We start from the raw sequence: 22,743 nt of genomic DNA on the forward strand, positions 1-22,743 counted from the left end.
GCACTGTCAGACTTCACGTTGGTGTTCCCCAAATGTCCTGGCCCCAAGTGAGAATCTTAAATACATCTTTTCTGTGTTTTTCTCCCCTTGAGGAAGCGGCACTGAGTGTGTCTTCATCCCTGTCTTGCTGTTAAATGGCTCTAGGATTGAAGTCGTCCAGTGGAAATGCAAGTGTATAGACCTGCAAACTCAACTTTTCTTGATACGCCTTCTTAAAGCTGACATTTCAGATGCCATCTTTGGCATTTGATTTAACATCTATGAAAATAAGACAATCTTGAACTTTTGTTTCAGGCAAGTTTGGGCAGAATTCTTCTAATTATACTTTGTTTATCCTCATTTTTCTTTGCCTTTGTAACTGCTTCAAACTAACACAGTTTTAAATGATCACTGATACTGGAGAGCCAGGAGGTATTTTTAAATGCTTTTGAGGCGTCTTATCCTTACATATCTTAGTAACGTGGATTAAGCTTATTCCTTCTTTCCTCTACCCTGACCAGTAGAATCAATATTCTAACTGGCTAATGCTTTGAAATCAAAGTTATATGTCATCAATAGATCGGTATGTGACTAAGTAGCAGAAGAATAGACTTCAGTGATCTGAAGTACCTGGAGTTCATGAATGAACTGTGGGTTCTGAAGAAGTTAATCTTAAGAAGGGGACTAAATAAATCTGCCACTTTTTAAGACTTACTGTAGCAGTCTAATTGTACTGACGTTGATCTTCACCAGTACCAAAATCAAATGCTTTCAAAATGACATTTCTGTCTGTACTTGTGCTTCCTTACTGCTTTTGTGGTGCTACCTGTGTTCACTTAAGCAGCATATTTATATCCTGCAGTTACTTAAATGTGAGCTTGTAGATAATACCCGTTTCCATTGCCGTGTGGTCTGATAAAGAAAGGTGAGAAATGTGATCTGCAAGCAAAACTGACGGTAAAAGTGAAAGGAACCTTCTGCCTCAGGAAACGTTATCGTGTACAAAGTTCCGTTATCAATGGTACCAGAGTCTTATGCTGACAGGTTAATTTTGCAGCTCTACCACTGGCCTGTTGTGGGGTTTGAGAGTATCACTGCATAGGAAAAGTACAGCACAGTTGGTCTGATTCGAGTTGAGCTGTCTCAGATGATTGCATTAAAGAAATCTCTTTCTCAGATCCATAAAAATCCGAACTGGTGATGATGGAGTGTTGTAAGGAGTCATGTTGAGCTATCACATTGCACTTGAAGAGACTGCTAGACCATACGTACTGGTGAAACTATGAGGGACTTGATTTGTTGCAATGAGATTTATGGCGCTTAAAGCTCCTTTGCGTTTCTGTTGATGGATTAAATATCGTGGAAGTGGTTATTAATTATTAACAACTTAGACCTGGCTCTCCTTTGTATCGGCTGCTTTTGTTCTCGGTGTGACTGCATTAACTGTAGCTGAAATATAAATGCCATTCCCGAATTAATGATGATTAAGTTGCAGACAACTCTGTAGCTTGATTGAATAAATAGAAAAAAATAGAACAGGAGAGCAAATTTATTATTTCACATGTATGCAACATGCTTTACTGGCTGCAAAATCTCATGTAGACAGAGTAACTGTGGCAGCTGAGGACCATAAACAAGAATTTACCCCAAAATGACAGATGACAAAGTGATGAGGGTTGTTTGATGTGTCCCCTTTTTTGTGCTTTTCTGCTCTAAAGCTCCAAGACATGATGCAGGAAGCAATGATAGGATTCTATGCAGCAGCCCAGCGTGTGTTCTATAGGACAACCTTTTTGTCTGCTGATGGCCAGTTATGGACAGGGAAAAGTATCAATGTTTGTTTCTTACAAAAAGCAATCCCAAGCCCAAGCAGTTGCATGGCTCATTGCTTTCTGTCTTGTATCATTACTTCTCCTTTGTGCAGCCTTCATGTTGATAGATAGGTGGTCAAGGCAGTTTGTGGACCTTGAAGTTGGTATCTTCTCCCTTAAGACCAAACAGCTATGGTGCACCAAGGACAGAGAGACACCTAGAACACTTTCAAGGACATTGTAGGACAGAGCCAGGTTGAAAGCCTTTGAGAAAGGGGCTGAGCCTTTTGAGCTGATGAGAGGGCAGAAAAATAGCTTCATATGGTTGCAACGTACAGCCCAGGGACAGAGGAACGACAGGAAGCATCATCATCATCATCTTCAGTGGCTGTGTCCACATCTTATGCCTGAAGATATTTCCTGCCTGTCGTTAAAGGTTCAAGAGCATTTGTCCAATTTGCTTCCAGCTTTAGCGTTCACTTTTCCCTGGCTCCATGGGTGTTCACAGCGCAGCAAGGAAAGGAAATGCATTTTTAGTGAGCCCTGATGGCAAGATGAAGGTTGCAGAACTTGAAACTCCATACTTCATTTATTAATACTTTATTTGTTCTTTGAACTACCATTTTCCCTGTAAATTACTACTTCAGAGTCAGCCTGAACTATCCTTTATACACTGGTGCCTTTCATCTAGCTGAGGAAATCAAGTGTGGGCTTTTTTCCTCTCCTGACATTCAGAAAAGGTAAATTCTTCTGCTTTTCATACAATTTCACAGTTACATCTCTCCATATTGCTGCATTTTTCTGTAGGGACAACCTAGGAAAGAAACCTTGACTGGAGATCGGTTGTAAAAACCTGGGATTGCACAGCTTATCCCTAAATATTTAGGTATTGGGTAGCACTCGGTGGTCCTGATCTCAGAGAAATCATTAGGAAAAGGGTTTTGGTAGGAGGAAGATGGCTCTTGCCCAAAATGCTTTTGGGGAAAGGGATAGGTTCTTATTTCTGTGGTGTGATTTGGTCTTGTCAAGTCCTTGAGCTTTTACATCTCAGCCCTAGGTACAGACTGGGGCTGAATGCAGCCCTGAGAATTGCTTTACCCATGAAGTGCTGTGTTTGCTCTTCCCTCACAGCAAGCAGGTCCATTAGAGCCAGTTGATGCCTCAGTTTCACTTGTGCACCAGATCCCCCAGCTCTTTCTGCAAAACTGCTTTCTGGCTCCAGCATTGGTGAAAGGGAATTTAAAGAGTGGTTTTTTTTTCAGCAGAATGGTCTGGTGCAAGATTTCTGCAAGTTGTATACAGGAAAATATGTGAATATTTTATGCCTACACCTGGATTCATGCCTAAGTTGAAAGTTTTACTGTGTCCCACAACCAAAAGCTACCAAGAATCCAGAAGGCAACATTAGCATTTACGTGCGTGCTGACCTAGTGCTCCTGGACAGTGTGATGAAGCAATCTTTTCCTCTGGTCTTCTATCATGTGAGAACTTTGGATCTGTACAAAGGTTCTGGAGACCAACAGCAATGCAAATCAGGGTATGTCACAGTAAATAAATAAAAAATTAAAGCTATTACTATGAGCCTTCAAGTACATTTTATGCCAACTCCAAAAAGATGTTTGAATATTTTGCAGTCCTCCATTCTGTACCAAATTGGCCCTGTATGGACATGAGCTTTGGTTCTCGTTTTGCTTTCAAGAACTTGCTTTTATTATGCTCCAGGGGATTCCATAGGAACGGTCCAGCCCAGCCAAGCAGAGCCCCTCGGGGAAGCTGAGCTGTGTGTCCTGCTGCTGCCCATGGCTCCCACCAGCCACATGGACCTGCCCTCCATGGAGAGTTCTGCTCCACGCTGGGCTTGCTCGAGCCAGCGCAGCCGCTACCTTTCAGGCACGTGGAAGGAGAGGGACTTGTCAGCGGCAGATGGAAACCTGAATTCACAGCCAGGTTCTGAAGCGATCCCTTCCTGAGCTAAAGGCTTTTGTAGCTGCTTCACTTTGAGCACTCCTGCCTTTCCTCTCACACAGGTTTAGCTTTGACTTTCTTCTCCTTATCTGTCACTAGAGAGTAATTGTCCCTTTCATAAGGACCTTGCTTTAACCTTGAACAGCAGTTCCTGTGGCACCTGATGTGCATTATGAACTAAATATACTGATGAAAGAGCAAGGTGCAGTCCTAATGTCTTCCTTGATGTTTTATTTTCTAACCCTTTTCAAGGAGCCCTTTCAGATGGGACATGAAAGCTTCCAATTATTATAAACCTCCTTGTGAAATATTTTTGCGATGCAGGCTTATATTTAGAGTAGTAGGGAAAAAATCCATCCTTAGTGGGCAGAAGCAGCAATATCCAAGCTGCTGCCAGTTTCTATCACCTGCTCTTTTATCTGGGTCTGAACGCAAAATGGGTATTTAGCCTTTAATTCTGGGGGATACCTCTATACTTCACAGGGGGTTTTGCAGTATGTGGTATCTTGCAGGCAAAGATGGGTTTATGACAGTGCTCTGCCAGGGGGTGCTGCAACAGGATTATGTACCGGAGAGGGAGAATTCTTTCAGATGTGGCTGAGGAAATCCAGAGTAATAAAACCAAGTTGTTCCGCAGCAGCTCCTTCTTGTGCTTGCACCCGGTGGCAGATGTGAGCTGGTAGTGGCAAATGGATGCAACCAGAAATCAAGAGCTGGTTTGTGCATTGAGGGCACAGTGCGGGCTCCTGGGATTGTAGCTGGACTTGTAGGAAAAGAAACGGGTGCAGAAGCTGAGCTTTATGCAGCTCCCAGGAGGAAAGCTACAAAACTGCCAGGCATGCAGAAAAAGATGAAGCAAAACCGAGTAGATGTGTTATTAAGGGTAATGAGCAATGCACATTCTCCAGCAGGATTAGGATGGGAGCAGGAATGGACTTGCCAAGCTCAGGGAAAAATCCTATTTCTGAAAATTGAAGGAGAAAAAAGAGAGAATCCTCTAATGAGGTTTGATAGGAAAAGTATTGTCAAGTGTTACCAAGAATCGGGAAAAACAAGTTACATGGCCACACTGTGGAAGATGGCTGATGTTCACAAACCATCAAGGATGAACTCGGCGGTGATTAACAGGAATTAAAACTGGAGCAAAAATGCTGGAGGATATTGAACTTGTTGTTAGCTCTCTAGTGTCTGTGGTCCTTGCTGACAGTGTTTGTGCAGCCATAACCTGGGCAGATGTGAGCCCAGTGATCACTGCAAGTGCTGCCCTTCTTGTGGGATCAAGCCAAGGGTAAGAAGTCCTGGTGTGAAGCTCTGTACTAATGCAGTTGTGGGCTATTTTGATGGGGTGTGGGCACAGCAAACTTTCTTCTACTCATAGTATAACACGTAGATGTCCCTGTGCGTCTCCCCATAGCCTGCAGGACACATGGAATGCTTCTGGAAAGGAAATAGCAAGCAAAGATTTATGAGCTAGCTCAGAGCCATAATGAAAAGCACTTTTCGAAGTGCACCTCTGTTTGCGCAAAGGCAAGACACGAGGAGGAGGAGGAGGAGATGCAATGAGAAATCAGCAGACGGGAGAAATGCAGGGAGATGGAAAGCACTGCACTGAGACACAAGTGTGGCGACCCAGAGAATGTGATTTTACAGGTATGACTAGTGCAGAGCAATAAGATGGTGTGTGAAAGGCAGAGCAGCACTGTGTGCTTGGGGAAGGCAGCTCAGCTCCTGCAGACAACAGTGGGCAGGGGTGCAGTGATGAACACGTGGAGCACAGAAACCTCCTTAGCCTGATGTGAGAGCAGAGAACCTTGCAGCAAGGCAAGCCAAACTAAAACCCCAGTGTGACTGGATATGGTAAGGACAAAGTAAAGAGCACACTGGGTGTTCTGGAAATCGAGAATACTGGGGTTACAGGTCACACAGGAAACAAAGGACTGCTTAACAGAAGTGGAAGAAGAAACCTACTCATACTAAGCCACAGACAAATGGTTTTAGTAACACATAACCAAACAAACCAAATCCATCGTTCATAAGTAGGGAAAACAGCATCATGGATTCATGAGTTCCTTTAGGCTGAAAGTTCCTTTAGTCATAATACAGAATGTGATGGCTGTACTTGGTTACCAAGGAGTAAATGCAGAGGGAAGGAAGCAGCACAGAAAACAGATACAGCCACTGCCTTCAGAGAGCACAGAGGTGAAGGCAGCAGCAGAGCATTTAAGTTCTCCAGGGAACCACAGGGCTTTCCCATGAAAAGCCTTCTTGACCTGGGGCCAAAGGCTTCAACAAAGAAGAGACTTCTGCTCCTCATACTACTCTTTTTTCCTCCCCTTTTTCTTCCCTGAAGAAAAAGAGGGCCAGTGAGTGATCTAAGATTAAAGGTGCGGTGTTGCAATTTTGGGGCATTATGTCAGTTGTGAGAGATCAGGCTGCAAATTAGGGGGAAAGAAAAGTAAATTCAGGGGCATCAGTGGAAACCCCATTACTGGAAAACACAGAAATAATCCTTGATAAACTCACAAATACTTCCCAAGCCAAGGACCTTCCTCTGTGCACATGAAGCCTTGAGAAAGAGCAGGTAGCTGCTTGGAGCATGGTAAAGCATTCAAACCACTACAAGGCTGGGGTAGTGTGTCCTGCAGAGCTAAAACACTGATCCCCATGGAGCTGCAGTGCAAACCTAGCACAGCCTGGCTCTGGGGAAGCAGCAGCCTGGCTCTGGGGGGAGAAAAAGAGGTAAAATCTGCAACAGATTGTGCCATTTGGCTGCAGGTTTGCAGTGTGGGGTGGAGAGAAGGGCTGGTGTGGAGGAGGACTCCTCTGCAGAGGAAGCCGATGCTGCTGCAGTGGGAGATCATCTACATGAAAGGAAAATTGGGCTCTTGTGGAGTTGGATGCTGTGTGTGAGCCAGAGTGAAGCTCACACTCCTCAAAGACAGGCACAGTCAGGGGAAGATAAATAGCTGAAATTCAGGGATGGAGTTGTACGTTTATCCCTGCAGAGGGAAGATGAGAACCAAGAACTGTTGCATTTGAGGAAAGTCTGAGGAGAATAAAGATTGCTCAGCAAGGCAGCAAAAAGCGTTCAGAGAACCCAGTTTTGCTGTAGTTTTCCCAGAGGCTGAAAGGCACCATCAGAAGACTCCCTGCCCTGGGAAGCAAAGTGCTCAGAGCTAAGGGAGTAAGTCCTGAGCGTGGCAGGATGAATACGGTGCTTTGATCTCTGGTTCCAGCCAGAAGAGTTTCTGCTTTTCTACATATATGTGCGTATTGTATATATATCCTCTCTATCACTGGATTATTGCTATAAGCATCCCTAAACGTATACTACCATTGGCTTATGCCTATGTATGTCTTGGCATGAGCAAATCATAGTTTTAGTTCCACATGTTTGATTTTTATTTTTTTTTTCCCCCAAATAAATGCAATACAGTGAGATGTCAGCCCAGCATGTTAAAGGTGCTCACCACGCTGCCTGTCAGGGACTCAGGAGGGACCGAGAAACTGGCATGCTGGGGACTGGGGAGTTGCTTGTCTAGCTCAACTTGTGCCATGGCCAACTGCATGTCTAAGTGTGTCAGAGGTATTAGTTCTGATAAAGAGTTTGAGAAACTGAAGAATTATGTTAGGAAGGTGCAGAAATGAAAGGCTGAAGTTCATCTGGTGAAAGCCAAGCTTAGTGAGCATTTCCAGGTACCTTTTGTTTCAGAGACGGATGACCTTATTTTCCCTTATAGACTGATTGTGCGCGATGAGCCAATAGGCTCAGTCCTGGCTGAACTGACCTTTTAAGTTCAGGCACATACGTTTCATTGTCAACTGGGGCAGTGGGATTACTGTCCAGCACTCCTTAGAGATACCGTATCCTGCAGGTGATGCTGTGTCTGATGCCAGCGTCCCAGTCTTCCACTGCAGGCACTGGGATGGTCATGGAGGGAAGGCAGACACAGACGTGTCTCTGGCCAGATCTGAGCCCTGCCCACCTGCGGCTATGGCTGTACCTGCTTGCGTCAGCAATGCAAACCTGGAAACACCAGAGCCTACCTCTGGTTTGCTTCCAGCTGGGGCTGCAGCTCTGGGTGTTTCCATTAAAGTCTTTGATAGGGTCAAAATCTACCATAAGTACTAAGCAAGGGGGAGATGGAGGGAATAAGCCCTGTGAAGGTGAGGATGGCAGCTGCCTTTCATTTCTCTGTTGTGCTGGCTAGGTTGTGCTTAGGACCTGTGCCAGCTTGAGAGCAGTTTGCTAGGACTGTCAGAGAGGTATCTCTATTTATACCCTTAGTTCCCCACTAGTAAAACTCCCATGCAGCATTAATACATGTTGCTAGCATTTAAATCTTTTCTGTTTCCTTTATTTACCCTGGTTTGAGTTGCCAAGCAGCTCATGACACTTAACGGTGAGCGCAGAGTGGCTGTGCAAGGTCCTGAGCCAGGGGACCACAGGCACCAGCCATGAGTGAGTCTGGATTTGGGAAATGGCTTTGTCAAACCCACCATAGCGTCCTGGTCACCAGTGGGCTGCTGTGTGCTGAGCCCAGGGAGGTGTATGGCTGGTGGCTGGGAGGATTCTCCAGGGAGCTGCAGCTGGTCAAGCCCAGAGCTACATCAATTTGGTGTTCGGGGAATTTTGCCCCTAGCAGCAGTCAGCATTTACGGGTCCTGTTAAACCTGAATAACCACAATCCGGGGCTCCTGCTTCAAAAACATCAGTGAAAACGATGTTTCCCAAAGCTTCAATGAAGTGCGTTTGTCTCTTCAGAATACTGCTTACGCACCCAGAGCTTTTTTCCTTTCAGAGATAGATTTATGGGCTATAGTTGCTGTGTTAGTGTCTACCCTTAATTCTTTGTACTTTCACACGCTTTCCACTGCAGACACTGCTCATGTGAAGGGTGTATTTACACATATTCTCTCCCAGGACTCTTGCAGGGAGGTTTCAGTACGCAAAGTTCTCGTCCCTCACATGCCATCAGCCAGTGACTGCTAGGTCGCATCTGCATTAAAAGTCACGTTTGTTTAACTACAGTCAAACTTTGAAATCTATTTAATTACACTGATGTCAAACCGTTTGTGGTGCTCTTCTGTGTGCTTTAATTGGAATCTGCATTGCATTGGGTTTTCTTTTGGGAAAGCTGAATGTGTTTAAGAGTATCCACATGGGTTTTACGATTGGTTTCAATAACTAGAATTAAAACCAGGTTTTGCTTAAATCGCTGCAAGTTTTAATGCAAACAGGGCCTCGCCAAAACTGAAAATCCCCTTGATTCTTCCAGCGAGTTTCAATCCCCTGTGACACCCAAAGGTTTTCATGTGTTCAAATACGCTGTGAACCAGCCTGCAGGTTCTCCAGTATCCAATCTTTTCCTGAAACAAGCAAACTACTTTGAGTTTAGCAGCCTCTCCCCTGCCCCTGACTGGCTCTTGCGCTTCCAATCAGGCACAGAGGAAACATTCAAACAGGCAGCCCCTCTGCTTTGCCTCCCTGGCTCTGCTCAGAGCAGGAATCAGCCATGCAACTCAGCCCAGGTAAGGCCACACTTCACGTTCCCCATTGCAGCCACGTTATGTTTAACAGGTTTTCCCCTCAAAGCGCCTCAGTTTACTCTTCGCTTCCTCACTGCTCAAAGAGAGGGAGAGTAAAACCCTCCCATGCCCTGGGAAGGCAGAGGCACTGTGAGAGCAACTTGCACACAGCCCTGGCAGAGCTGACACCAGCAGCTTTCCCTGGCTGAATGCTGAGGGCTGGGATGGGATGGGAGAGGCTGGTGGGTGGGATAGGAAGGATGTCAGGGGATGCTGAACTAGCCCAGGTCCTTATCATGCTCTGCACAAGTCGGGGGTGGATGCTCAGGGTGTGCAGCTCACCCTCTTGTGCAACTGATGCTGATTTAGCTAGATAGTGTAAATGACTGCATCAGATTTGCCACTGAGGAACCAAAGCCGTGGCAGATAATCCAGGAGGGCACGTACCTCCTACAAACCCCCCTCTACCTTTTTCACATGCTGTTAAGCTGGCCCGATGCCTGGCTGTAATTTTCTGGCTGTTCCGCGTGCCCAAGAATCACTCCATGTGGCATGCTGGATCCTTAGCTGCAGGACAGTTTTTCCAGTTGTTTTGAAAGCTCTTAAGAGCAATATACTATCAGCTGAGGTTTCTAATTACCTCTGAATAGCAAGTCTGCTGCCACTCAAGTATAATTCTCATTAGCATCTCAGCTAACAAGCTTCAGTGTTTGCCCTCCTAATTAGCTTCTAGTTAGGAGTCTTTCCCTATCCTAAGATGTGCTGTTGTTAATTGCAGTTCCAATTGCTTTTACAGCAAACTCCTGAGAGACTGCTAAAACTGCTGGTTTGTATAGCCTGATAGAGATCGATATCTGCGATCCTTACACTGTGGGTTCTTTATTCTCCTGTAAGTGCGTGTCCATACGGCATATGCCAAGAGGAGCAGGGGCAGAGCTGCAGCTTTTAAGATGAATGAGAAAATATTTTGCCTTTTAAACAGGTGCTACTCAAAATGAGTCTGCTTACAGCAAAATACAACTTTCACAGCTAATGCTACATAAACTGCATTCCAGTTTGTTGTTTTTCATGCAGCTGCCCATACAATGGCTGATTTTCTATGCCCTCAGGTTTCTAAGGGTTCCTGAATGTCCCACAAAGTGCCCTATTGATGCTGAGTTTAAAAACCAAGTGTATTTGTTGCCTGGACAGAACGTGTGTCAGGTTAGCAATTCCTTCTGGGTTGCTGGCTCAGGATGGTATTTCTGTGGAATGCTCTTAGCATGGTTTAATGTATGCCTGTGAGTGGATTAACCCCTTAGTCCCTACAGCTTGGGAGTGCTATAGCATCTTTAGTATTAGTGGGCTCAAATACCTATGAGCATGTATAAGTGTAGAACAGGCTGATTGATTTGATGGAGCAGGGTTGTGTGGGCTTCCACCAGCACAGAATGAAGAGTGCAGGTGGAGAAAGGGAAGTCATACAGGTTTCAGAGACTTTCAAATCACACATTTACTTCTCAAAGAGGAAGAGAATACTGCTCAGCTTGTGAAGCTTTACTACAGTGGTCTTTTCACTCCAGACATGCTCAAAGTCCTTTCTGAACTGAAACTCACTTTTTGCTGAGGGTTCTGAACTTTGGCTTCATTAATCAGCATCTCACTGCTCTGGGTAGGGTAGGAAGAGAGCAGCACTGAAATGGAATGCTGTATTTTGTCATAGAATGCCTGGATCCCTCCACCTTGATAACTGCCTCCTGCTTCACTTTTTTCTAAACTGAGGGGTAAGGTTCTGGATGTCATCAATACAAAGGAACTTGGAAGATAAAGAGGAGTCATTTTTATTTGTCTTAAGAAGGCTACTATAATCCTGCGATGCTTTATTGTGCTACAACTGAAGGCTCTGGCTCTAGAGGACTCATGCACTGGAGCAGAGTCCCCTTAATGCAACATACAGGTATAAGGAGGTGCCCAATCAGATCCAGGTGTAGTATCAGGCTTTTAGAAAGGGAGAAATTTTGGTAATGAGTGCAATTTGGTTCATAAGCCATTGAAGAAGTGGAATTTAAGTATGGCCTGCTCACACTAATAGCCATAGATTTAGTCATAGAACTTTCAAATCTGACTGCTTTGTCAAAGTGTATAAGCGCTTAGATGGACCTAAGGTAACTGGGCAAGTTGAAAGTGTGGGAGCATGTTTACACATGTTGCAGAGATCTTCGGTTTTGTTCAGATCAGATTTAATCTTCTGGTCATAAACTACTCATTAACAATTTTTAGGTGTAAAAAATAATCAAATTTAGAACTCAACCTTTGAGAAGCTGATTTTCTTGATTTGACTGTCTATATCCAATTGATGTGTTGGATAATGTAAGGAGTAATAATGGTGAGCAAATCTCAGGGTTTGACTCTAGTTCAGTTACATATCAAAGATGCAGATTTAAAGGAACTGTTTAACTTCTTTCATCTGCAAAACTGGATTCCACATCACAAATATGCAGTACTTCAGTTACATGTGGCAGCATAAAGTGAAGCACACTCATGTGATAAAACTTTTTTAGAAGCTTCAAAGTAAAACTTTAGTTCAGGTTTGGAGAAAGTAAAGATATTTCAAGTGAGGTATTTGTAGTGTAAGTATTAAACGCAGATTAAGGCAGGGAATTAATCAAAGGTATCAGAAGGAAGAACTCAGAACAAAGGATTCTATTGGTAAGGCAGAGAAAGACATAATGCACTTAAGTGGAAGTCTGTAGATATATGCTTCTTGTCAACTACCAAGGGGCTTTGTCCTCAAAAAGGTCAATCCCAAAATAACATTTCAGACAAAAATTGTGTGAATGCTGCCAACGTGTTAGTGTGAGCCATCAGATGTGATTTACCTGTCCTGCAATGCAACTGTATATTTCCTCCTTCTTATCACGTCCAATTTGTGAAGACTTTAGTGCTCTTCATGTCTGAGGGGAAAACCTCCAACGAAGACTGAAGCTTGGGCTGTAACTACTGTCCTTGCAAATTGTTGAGGAGATAAAGCTAAGTGTGGAGGGCTTTTCGTGATCTCTGTCCTCTTTAATATGGAATCACAGAACATTTTGAGTTGGTGTCCAGTTTGCTCTAAGTATTTTCATCATCAAACCAGTTTATATAGTGCTGGCTTATTGCCAGACTTGTCACATGAAGTATTTTTCTTATTATGTTTGTAAGGCAAATTGCTGTCGTGATTTCTTTTTGTTTTGGTAAGCAGTAAATTATATTCTGGGATAGAAAAATGGTGCTAAAGTACCACCTTTGCTGACAGAGTAGAAAGAATAATGTTGAAATAACTCATACTGATGGAGTAGGTTCCTCTATAGATCAGGTAGAGTCTTGACTCCATCTAGTTCAGTAAATGTTCATGGGAGTTTTTTTGAGTCTGAAAATGGAGAGGGTCTTACAACCCCAATTCATTCTTCTGATAGGATTATGATCCAGGCCATTTCTTACAGCAGAACAGCCTTTTTGCATAGATCGTTAGAGAGGGCATCCCCTTAATTATTTATACTACACATACCAGGTGTGCTGATTATGAAATTTCCCTTGAGGCTCCAGAAGTAAATGAAATCCTAATAACTGCATGAGAGAGTGGAATGATGCTAGAATCTCCTGGATGAAAATCAGCCGTCTGTGTCAGTGAGCCTCTTCACAGTGGGTTTTAGGAAACATTACAGAAGCTGATCTTCTCAGACTTCTCATCCAAACTATCCTGGACATGTGAAGCAACTGCCCTTCCAGGGAATCCAGTGCTCTTGTGGGGAGACATAGAACAAATGGGGCTGAAGGAATGCATCTCGTATCTCGGAGAGACATGGCGATGGCAGTGTTGATATTGCTGTTGACTGCATTGATAATTAGTATCATTGCAAAGTGATGGCTGAAACATGGTCCTGAAACTGTCTGGAAAATTCTCCGTAATGAAATAATGGCTGAGAAAACCAGAGGGCTCTGATTTGGAAATATGAGCTCTTGTCTTGTCAAATGGCGCAATTGCATTTGGAGGAGAGACACATATTTGTTTGAGATACTTGGTATCGAGAGAGTACTCAATGAAGTACAAGGGGAGGAAGGGTCTTTCTCTGCAGAAGTAAATGGAGAAATACCAATGACAGTAAACATAGGATCAGAAATCAAGGAGAAGGGTGCTTGTGTGAGAAACAACAGGAAAAGCAATGTATGGATGTGGAAAAACGTAAATCGAAAAAGAGAACACTGGTTTTAACACCAGAGCTGGTGCAAGGACCAGGACAAACTCAGTTTTCTTGTCCCTGTGCAAACACAAAAATCTCCAAGAGGTAGAATACATAAATATTAGAATGATTCTTACAATTTTTATGGTTCAAAGGAACAGCTAAAAGCATAAGAACTCTCTGAAAAGCTGGTATTGTTCAATGGAAGGGCAGAGAGATGTTAGAAATGAAAAGATAGCTTTCAGAAAGTGGAGGTCATGTTTGAATGGTGAAAATAGAGAAGAACATCTTTAAAATTAAATAAGGCAAGTTAAACAAGGCAGGTAAAATCAATTTTGAGGAACAACGTGCTAAATTCACAGAAACAATGAAAAAAACCCTTCAAACACATGAAGAGTAGGAAGCCTGTCCCTCAGCAAGCTTGATCGGCAATTGTAGTGTAATAAGAAAACTCAAAGTACATAATGCTGTTACTGAAAGGCTAAATAAATCTTTGCTTTGCTATTCATTATAAAGGTTCTCAGGGAGCCTTCTCTTCTGGAGTATTTTGGTATCTGAAAGCATCTAAAGTCATGTTTTAAATTGAAACATCAGAAGAACAGGTTTAGAACAATTGGATAAAATGCATAATAGTATTGACAAAAATAGTTTGTAGCCATGGTAGCCACCAAAGAGTCCCAAATGTGGAGTTGCTGAATTAAAGGTCTTTCTTGGTATGAATTAAATAATTGAAGTGAAAGTGGCAGATACGATAGATGTTTAAGGGGCTATGCATGCTGGTAAATCTAGACTTCCTGGGGCAAATACATGGAAACTAAAATAAAGACTTGAATTTGTAAATATGATAAATTGGATAAATGTCAAAATGGGTTTTGTAGAAGGAAGCTGTCACAAATCTGTGTACTTTGAAGCACAGTAGCCCCTGGGTAGAATTGGTTTGGTCGGTAGGGTACAGCTGGATTTCTAAGGTCCCTTACCAACAGCCATCAAACCCCTTAAATTCTCAGGAACCAACGGGGAAAGTGCTCCTGTAGTTTTGAACTGGTTATGGTCCTAATTAAGTGAAGGTAATGAAACAGAGGGTAGGAACTGAATCATGCATTTTCTAATTGCAGGACAGTCACCAGGCTACAGGAATCTCTGTTGGTATCCTTACTGTTAAATTATCTGCTACTGCTTTAGAAAGAGAGATGACAAGCTTCACCTATAAGAAATTTTGAAGGTAGCTAACATTAAACCTGGCTGTGAATATTCTTCTCCATTTTCTCACCCACTCTAGATAACTGCAAAACAACACCTAAGGGGAAAAGAACCGTACCTGTATCCACAGAGATGTAACAACTGGGGAAAAGTATCTTGGTGTCATTGTGATAGCTCGTGGAAAATACCAGCCCAGTCCTTAGCAGTGATCAAGAAGATAAACAGGATGTTAAAGACTTCAATGGAAACTTAAAATAAGTCAAAAAATTAGATCTATGTGTAAATGCGCAATGTGCCCAAGTGTTGCACAGTGCGGTAACTGTGTCTCGAATACAATAGAAGTAAAAATACTACACAGAAAACTGATCATAGATACAGAAGGGTTTCTGTGCCTAGAGAACTTTAAAGCATAGGCTCGGAAATGATGCCTGGGCTCACCGTGTCCAGTCCTCTACCACTGCTGGCCCCATAGCATACAGCTTTTCTGTGTATTTCTCAGATGTTGCCACAGAATTGTCTGGTCTCTGATTTGAATGCGTTAAGCTTGTTCAGCTCTGCTTATACATCAGTAGATAGCTGTCCTACTTTTTTTGTTCATACCACCTATTGTGTGTTTCCCCCTTTCCTCAGCAATGTCATTCATGCTGAAAACTGAGCTAGATTCTAAAAGTACTTTTTAAAGTTTATTTTTTTTTGGATTGCATCTGACTTATCTATTGCATTCACCCGAAAGGAAGCCCCACTTTCCCTTCGCTCTCTCTTTCATGTTTGTGAAAATCCTTTTTCGTATCTGTTTTGACATCAGGAAAGGGAAATTTGTGAGACTTTTGGCATCTGTAGGATATACAGGGAGAGGTAAGCATGTTAACTGTCTGATATCTCTGCTGTTTCCCATAGTCCTCATTAAAGGAAGAAAGGTGCAGAGCAAATTCTTGATCCTACTGTTCAGAGATGGTTATATGATTATCACCGGGAAAGAACAGTTCACAGTTAAGTTCTGAATTTGGATCAGATGAAAATAAAATAATATAAAATTTGGATTTTGATGCATTTCTTTCAGAGGCCAGACTCTCCTCCTGATGAACTGCCCTGGTTTTCTTCAGGGACACAACTTGTATCTGACTAGAAACTGTCTCTTTCGCATTAATTGGGAGTTTCTGCTTCTTAGAGTTATTGAGCTCTGGAACCAAAAGTCTTGACTGAGACCTGAAAGAGGACAGAGGATACAGGGCTTGCCACTGGGTAAGGGGATGGTGGTGGTAGCACCAGCTATGGGTTTGGATAGCAGGCCATTCTGGAAGAGGTGGTATCCTCCTGTGGGGATAATGGCATCCCTCTTAGTGGGATTCAGAGGAAGGTGGTGTTGCAGGTATTTCTGAAGTCTGGATTCTCTTTCTTCATGGTGCAGAACATAAACCACAGATACTACAGTAGCCATATGGGTGTCAGGGGTGCTCTGATCTGCACCTTGGTGTTCTGTGAGCAAAAAAATTCTAAGCTCGGGTATGCGCTATGAGGTGTACATCCATCCTCCAAAACGCATGTGGGCAATCATTCTCAAACAGGCAGAGGGTACAGTTCATCTGAGTTGAGCATATTTAGAGAGGGTACTAGTTATAAAAGCATTAACCTGGGCCTGATTTATGGCTGGTAAGACTGCAGTGTGTATTGGCATGTGGTATAATTAACTTTTGGTTATTTAATCAAATAATGTGGTAGTGAAAGCAGGATTGGCCAGCATTGCTCTCCAAATGACAAAAGCAATATTAAGCTTTGTAGTGCTCCCACAAGACTGCAAATGCTGAAAAAGCAGCTGTGGCAATCAGTGGAGACACAACTGTAGGGTATTTCTTCTATAGCTGACAGGTGCTTGGCTGGAAGGCACCATAAGCTGAGTTTGTGTCCTTATGCTCAGGCTTATAAAAATGCGGGATATTCTCTTCTCTTCTTTTTTTCTTAAAATAAAAAAGGATTTCAAGGAACTCAATCTCTGTTCGATGGTACTGTTCCCTAACACCAGTCTCCCAAACACTTCCTGATGCTTTAGATATAGGATACCAGATTCCACCAGCAGTGTCTTCGGAGCTGGGGGGACATAGCGATGAAGCTGTTTTCCTTGGCTGAGATTTTTCAGTTCTCACCTTGCTGAGTGGGAAATTCTGTCTAAAAAATCAGCATGGAACAATGCAGGATTTGAGCTCTCATTTTCTTATTTTAAAGGAGGAAGTTTAGTGGTATTTGCTGTTCACTTCTGATGTTGTTGAATAAACTAATGACTATGTCGCTGAGTCTGAAATCTAAATCAAAACCTTGTGTCAAACTGTGTCTCTAAATGGGCCTGAAACAAATTCTGGAGCTCTTGCACACCTTTACCTAAAGAATTACCTTGCCAAATGTCTAAAATGAATTGCAGGCATTTCCATTTACTCACCCTACTCCTCTATCCCTACTTACAGAGATAACTTCTCTAAATACCTCCTGTTTTGTCAAAAAGTGCTGCTTTTCTACTGCACACCTCCTATTTTTATGGTTGGTGCATTCCAGGGAGATGAAAATGCATTTATTTTCTCAAAAGACTTATTTGCAACTTCCAAAGAGTGCTACCTGTCCTTCCACTTCTTTCAAAGGCATAGTTAAAGAATTGGAAGAAACAGCAAAATTGAAGAAAATCAGGCTCACAGTATTTAAAAGCACGTGTAGAGACTTGCTCTGTAATTACATACTCTTTTCTAACAATTAAACATAAAGCTAGCTGTTGCTTTGTTGTGTTGGTTTGGGATAAAACCACATTGGCTAACAGCTGCTTTAAAAATTCCTTTAAGAACCCCCTGTAGTTAAATTTTTCCAGCTAAACTCTTTTAGTTTGGGGATGAAGAAGGTGCAGGAAGCTAACTAAGCGCCCACTGGTTAATAAAACTATAGGAACTTTCTATAGCCCATTGGACTACAGAGTGTTTTATGATCTGCATAACAGTCAAGGCTTTTTTTAAGCTCAGCTTAAACAAACACTTAACAATTCAAGGTAAAAGCACTGTGATGGTGATAAAAGAGATTTTAGTTTGACATTTTAACCCTAAAGTAAGGTTAGGACTTCAGATAGTGAGAACTGATATATCTCTGGTGCTCTCAAGAGGGTTTGTTTGCAGGACCTTGTTCCCTCCCCGATACTTGTCCTGATACCTACTTAGGCTCCTGGTTACCCCATTCCCACCTGTGTCCCTGCACCAGCTCTCACACTGCATCCCAGGAGCGGCTCCCACACTTTTCCAGCTCCAAACCTGGCCAGGTGAGTCAAACCTGCCCCTGCTGCTAAGGCCTCACCTCACAGCCTTGTGCTCACTGCTTAAGATACAAATGATTGGTGCGGTGGTTTTCATATAACAACTTAATAGTTCTAATACTTGTCTCAGAAGTGGTCGAACATGGGTTTGGGTCCTTCTTCTCCCAAGGGATATTCAAATCCACCTGTCCCTTCCCAGGCTGTAGGCAACCTCTCAGCCCTTCCTATTGAAGTTGTGCCACGGTGCGGAGAAGGATTTGCAGAGCCGGAGAGGAGAAGCAAGTGGGAGCCTGACTGTGGCGTACCGACTGGGACCTCCCCTGAACGGTGGTGGGGAGCAGGTATCTGGCAGCATTCCCGAGGCTGCTGACTACAAGCTTTGCATTAAAACATCAAAACCAGCCCTGGAGGCAGAGTCCAAACCCAGCACCCATCTCCATAGGGAGAGGTTGCAACCACCTTGCCCTGGCAGCGGGTGCTGTTTTCGTGCCACCCCAACCACTCCCTCTTCCTCCAGCCACGTCTTTAAATGGAAACTGCTCCGGTGTACTGATACCAGAGCTGTGTTGAGGAGCGTTAGATGTGCTCACAGCTTCCCAACACAAGTGTGCCTTCACAGGTGTCAGTGCTAACAGGTTCAGCTTGGCCAAAATGGTTGGATCTCAGCATGGAGGAAGAAAAGCTTGAGGTACCCAAATACCTTCTTTTGGAGAAAAAAGGGGTTCCTGCGGGGTGTTAGGCGCCTAATCAGTTACGTTCTTGGAGGAGGGGAGAGGTCATGGCTCATTTAGCTCTGTCTTAAACTCGAAGATCGTTTCTGTTGTGATACTCTTTAGGTGTTAGGTGCTTCTGCGGCTTTGAGGACCTCACCTTAAGTGAATTGAGACCGTGTTTCATTTTGAGATGTGACTGAAGGATGCACAAAGCTGACTCCAACTCTGGAGCATCCATTTCTCATTTGAAAGTTACTTCAGCTCCACAGTTGTTTAGAAACTTTTGAAATGTTTCCTCTTGGAACAGGCTCTGGCTTCTCCTTGTGCAAAATAGAGATAACAATACCTACAGGGCAAAGTGTGGTTCTCTGAGGGGACACATGCTGAGCACTCGCAATTAACTTACTAATAGAAGAGTTGGGCAGATAAAGAGAGAAGCTGGGGGAAAATTACATCCACTGGTGGCCTGGGTGAGGCTGGGATGTGTTTTAAAGAGGCACTTTGGCTGGCAGCGGCAAGATGTGTGAATGAGGATGTTTGTCATATTCTTGTGGCTTAAGATGAGTAGGAATAAGGTTATTGAAGGCTTATGGGCTGATTCAAGTCATTTATGATGGGACCGTATAGCACATGGGATATGTTTGTGCTGTTTGCAAGGCTAGAGTCTGCAAACTGAACTAACCCCTCCTCACCAGGCCTTTACCAGATAACCCTGGCTAAGCACAGCTGACCTTCCTCCTCCTCTGCAACAAAATGTCTCCTGACTCCCCTTCCCACACGGTTCCTTCTTCTGCCAGACTCTCTCTTCCCCAGACACCAAGTTCTGCTCCGGGCCGGTGATGTGCTGTGAGGACTCCTGCGCTGACTTCAAGGCTCATGGAGGATCTTCCATTCCTAGGCCAGCAGGTACCGGAGGTTTTCTTCCACACCATAAACCCCCAAGCCCCAACCAGTGCAGGTTTGTGTACTGAGCCTCCTTCTGCTCCGCTTCTGGAAAGCTGGGCATGGGAACGGGGAGGTTTCAGGGCTGCCATTTCCCAGTGTGGAGCTGCTGTGCTGTCTTCTCTTCAGGCAGAGGAGCTCGAGTCAGGCACTGTGTCAGCTCCTTGTAAGGAGCCGCTTCTCAGGTCTGTACCCTGGGGACAGAGGAGTCCATGTTACAACACCTGTTTTCTGTGGTGATTCTGATTTGGGGTTTTATGGGGTTTAACTGACCGGTGCTTTATCCTTGAACCCATTTTCTTTCTTCTCTGAGAGTGCTGCGTGACTGGGCCATTCTGAAGTGTTAGCAGGAGGCTGGCAGGGGTGTGTTTTAAAATATGTTGACTTTTAGCGTTTCTTCACTGTTTAGAGTTCAAAAACCTCTCATGTCTCATGGTATAGATGCCTTCTTACAATCCCATACTGGACTGGCAGTTGCTCTCATTGTCTCCACCGAGCTTTTACACACGGAATTTTCCAATGAGACTGTTGCTTAAAGACAGACAAAATAAGTGCTCTTTTAGGTGTTTCTTATGTAAAACTACAGCGCAGAGCAGAACATCTTGTGGCATCCAGGCAGGATTCTAATTTTTAGCAGTCTTGGATTCCTCCCGAGATGGTGCAGTCTGTAGGGACATGCAATGCCTGTCTGCAGGTTTGGAGGGGAATACAGGGCTCTTGCACTTCCTGAGGGTTAACCTGCATGCAGAGAACTGTCCCTGGGCTCTACAGTGAGGAGATGGCCTGGCCTTCCTTCAGCTATCCCTTCCTCTTCTCTTCCAAGGCTTCTGTTAGAATAATTGCTATTAGAAATCAACCAGGTAAAATAATGTGTGTGTACATGTATGTGTGTGTGTGTGTGTGTATAAAAAAAATGAAAAAGCATGTGTGTATATATGTGTACGTATAAACAGGCAGCAGCAGAGATGTTTGCTCTCTAACAATAATTATCACAAATGTAAATGAGAACCTTATTCACAAGGTTAATTTACAAATTAAGGGAATTCATGAAGAATAGGGCATTTGGAATTGAGAGAAAGAGTTGATTTTTCACCATTTCTAAGTGCACTGCAATTGTATCATGTTAACAATCTAAAACAAAGCTGGTCTTGCTTTCCCATATTGTAGCATGTCAGAAGTAGTGGGAAGCATCTAAACTGTCTTAAAAGCGAGAGTGGTTCCAGAAACTTGGACTGATAACTCACACCACCAGTAATATTTTAAATGCTTAGATGAGAACTGGCATGTGATCCCTGCCTGAGGGAGTTCTCATTTGTAAGGTAAAAACAACATAGGGAAACAGAGTGGAATAGAGCACAATAATATTTAGAAAACATTTACAGCTATAAAATGCATAAAATACTCCCCAAATATTCCCAGTAGTTGTGGTGACTTATGTTCAGGATTCTCTTCTGCCTTTAGAGTGGAAGAAACCTGAAAATGTCTATTCCTGTCAAAGCAAACACTGATATATCTGATCCTGCTTTTGTGACTATGAATTTTATTAGTGAGTGGAGTGTCTGGTTCTGACATTTCAGGGGGTGTTTTCTGTTGCTTCAAAACCTTTTTGGGCCTTTCTTTCAGCTTTCATCTCTAGTTAAATGGCTCCATATATCCCTGCAAGGCACTGCAGAAAGAAGCATGTTAAGTTTTCGTCTGGGGGTCTGCCATGACCCAGCATTATGGCTTTCTACCCAGGGGCTGGTGGAAGTCTGGATGTCAGTTGTCGTTATATGATAGCCATGTACAATACCCAGAGAGGCACCGTGTGGATCAGAGGTCAGGGATGGAGCTGCAGATCAGTTGATGAAAGAATTTTGTTGTTGTGGAAACAGGTTAAAGCAGGGACCAATGTGAGTTACAGTAGCTGGGTTTTGGCTGGGTCTCATGTTATTCTCCAGATTTCAGGAGGCAGAGAAGATCAGAGTTGATCAGGAATATTTCATGTAATGTCAAACAGCTCTTGTCAGGTTTGCTCCTTTGTTTTCAGAAAGGCAGGGTGATGTTTTGGAAACCGTTTACTATCATGGCATTGCTAGGCTGGTTTTACAGACAGAAGACACAGAGAAGGTTTTGTCTTGTCCCATTTATCGAGGATGTCCCAAATCCCTGTTTTCCAGGTGTGTGTTGGGCTGTCCAACCACTCCAGCTTGTGTGTTCAGTGGTCTTGCCAGATCAGCACTTCACTGAAGTTCTCCATAATGTATTCACAAAAAGTGATAAAACATTCCATGCGAGGCCTCAAGGAATGATTAGTTTAATCTTCAATTAGTTCCCGCTGAGACTTGATGAGAAATCATTTGAAAAGGTATGCATGAGTTTTAATACTGTCTGCCTGTCTGGTTATCAGGAAGCACAGTGTGCAGAGAGGGAAGATGTTGCAAATGGGAAAAAACAGGACACTAGCACTGAATATTTTAGACTGCTGCCTGTGGTTTTTGGTTTACTTGAGTGGCTTTAGCCAGTGGGTTTTGCTACAGGGCATTAAGGACAGCGTGGGGAGGTCAGTGCAAACAGTGTGTTCAAGCATTCAAGCCATCACTGTTGGGTTAAGGCTGCAGTGTGTTAGCTAGCAGAGAATATTTTCATTTACATGGCTAGTGGGGCGCTGACAAGAAGTAGTCATACTTGTGCTTGTTGCTTTCTGTTTGCGCAGCAAATGAAAAACACTGGCCACTTCAATGAAAAAGAATGAGATACTGTGTTGTGAACTGGCTTGGGTTTTTAAAATGGTTTTGGGTTGTTTCTTTGCAATTAGATAGTGGTTCCTTGTTGCTTTCTGCAGAAGGTCTCTGGTCCCACAGTCATTAAAACTGTTTTATATAACCAATAAATCCCAGCCTGCTGAGGAATTGAAGATTTGGTTAGAACATGTGGATCCAGAAGTGCTCTTTCTGGCTATGCAGAAACCTGTCAACTGAACAGTTAGGAATGAAGCAGAATAAGAATTCCCTATCACCATTCACATCTGCTATGGATTCCATTCAGACAGCTTGTCTGTACTTGCTTTTCACACCGAATGTCTCTCCAGTTCTGTGGGTTTAGTTGTGCATCCAAGGAAATTGAGATTGGACATTAGGAAAAGG

General features: G+C 43.4%; 1 protein-coding gene across 2 annotated transcripts in view; it reads left to right on the top strand.

Annotated features, from left to right (window-relative positions):
• Positions 1–18,521: 18,521 nt before the first annotated feature.
• Positions 18,522–22,743, top strand: part of MSANTD1 (Myb/SANT DNA binding domain containing 1) — a 32,509-nt gene continuing 28,287 nt past the window's right edge. Inside the window, exons 1-2 of one of the 2 annotated variants that reach the window (XM_061467887.1) lie at positions 18,522–18,651; positions 19,490–19,582. In XM_061467887.1, coding sequence (XP_061323871.1) covers positions 19,516–19,582 — 67 coding nt within the window. In that variant the 5' untranslated portion in view covers positions 18,522–18,651; positions 19,490–19,515. Of the gene's footprint in view, positions 18,652–19,489; positions 19,583–20,068; positions 20,479–22,743 lie in introns of those variants that run through there. The other variant, XM_061467882.1, reaches the window with a different exon arrangement.

The sequence above is a fragment of the Pezoporus flaviventris genome, unplaced genomic scaffold, assembly GCF_033815535.1.
Source record: "Pezoporus flaviventris isolate CSIRO_AGI_PZ_B2104156 unplaced genomic scaffold, CSIRO_AGI_Pfla_v1 ptg000002l, whole genome shotgun sequence".
Lineage (NCBI taxonomy): Eukaryota > Metazoa > Chordata > Aves > Psittaciformes > Psittacidae > Pezoporus > Pezoporus flaviventris.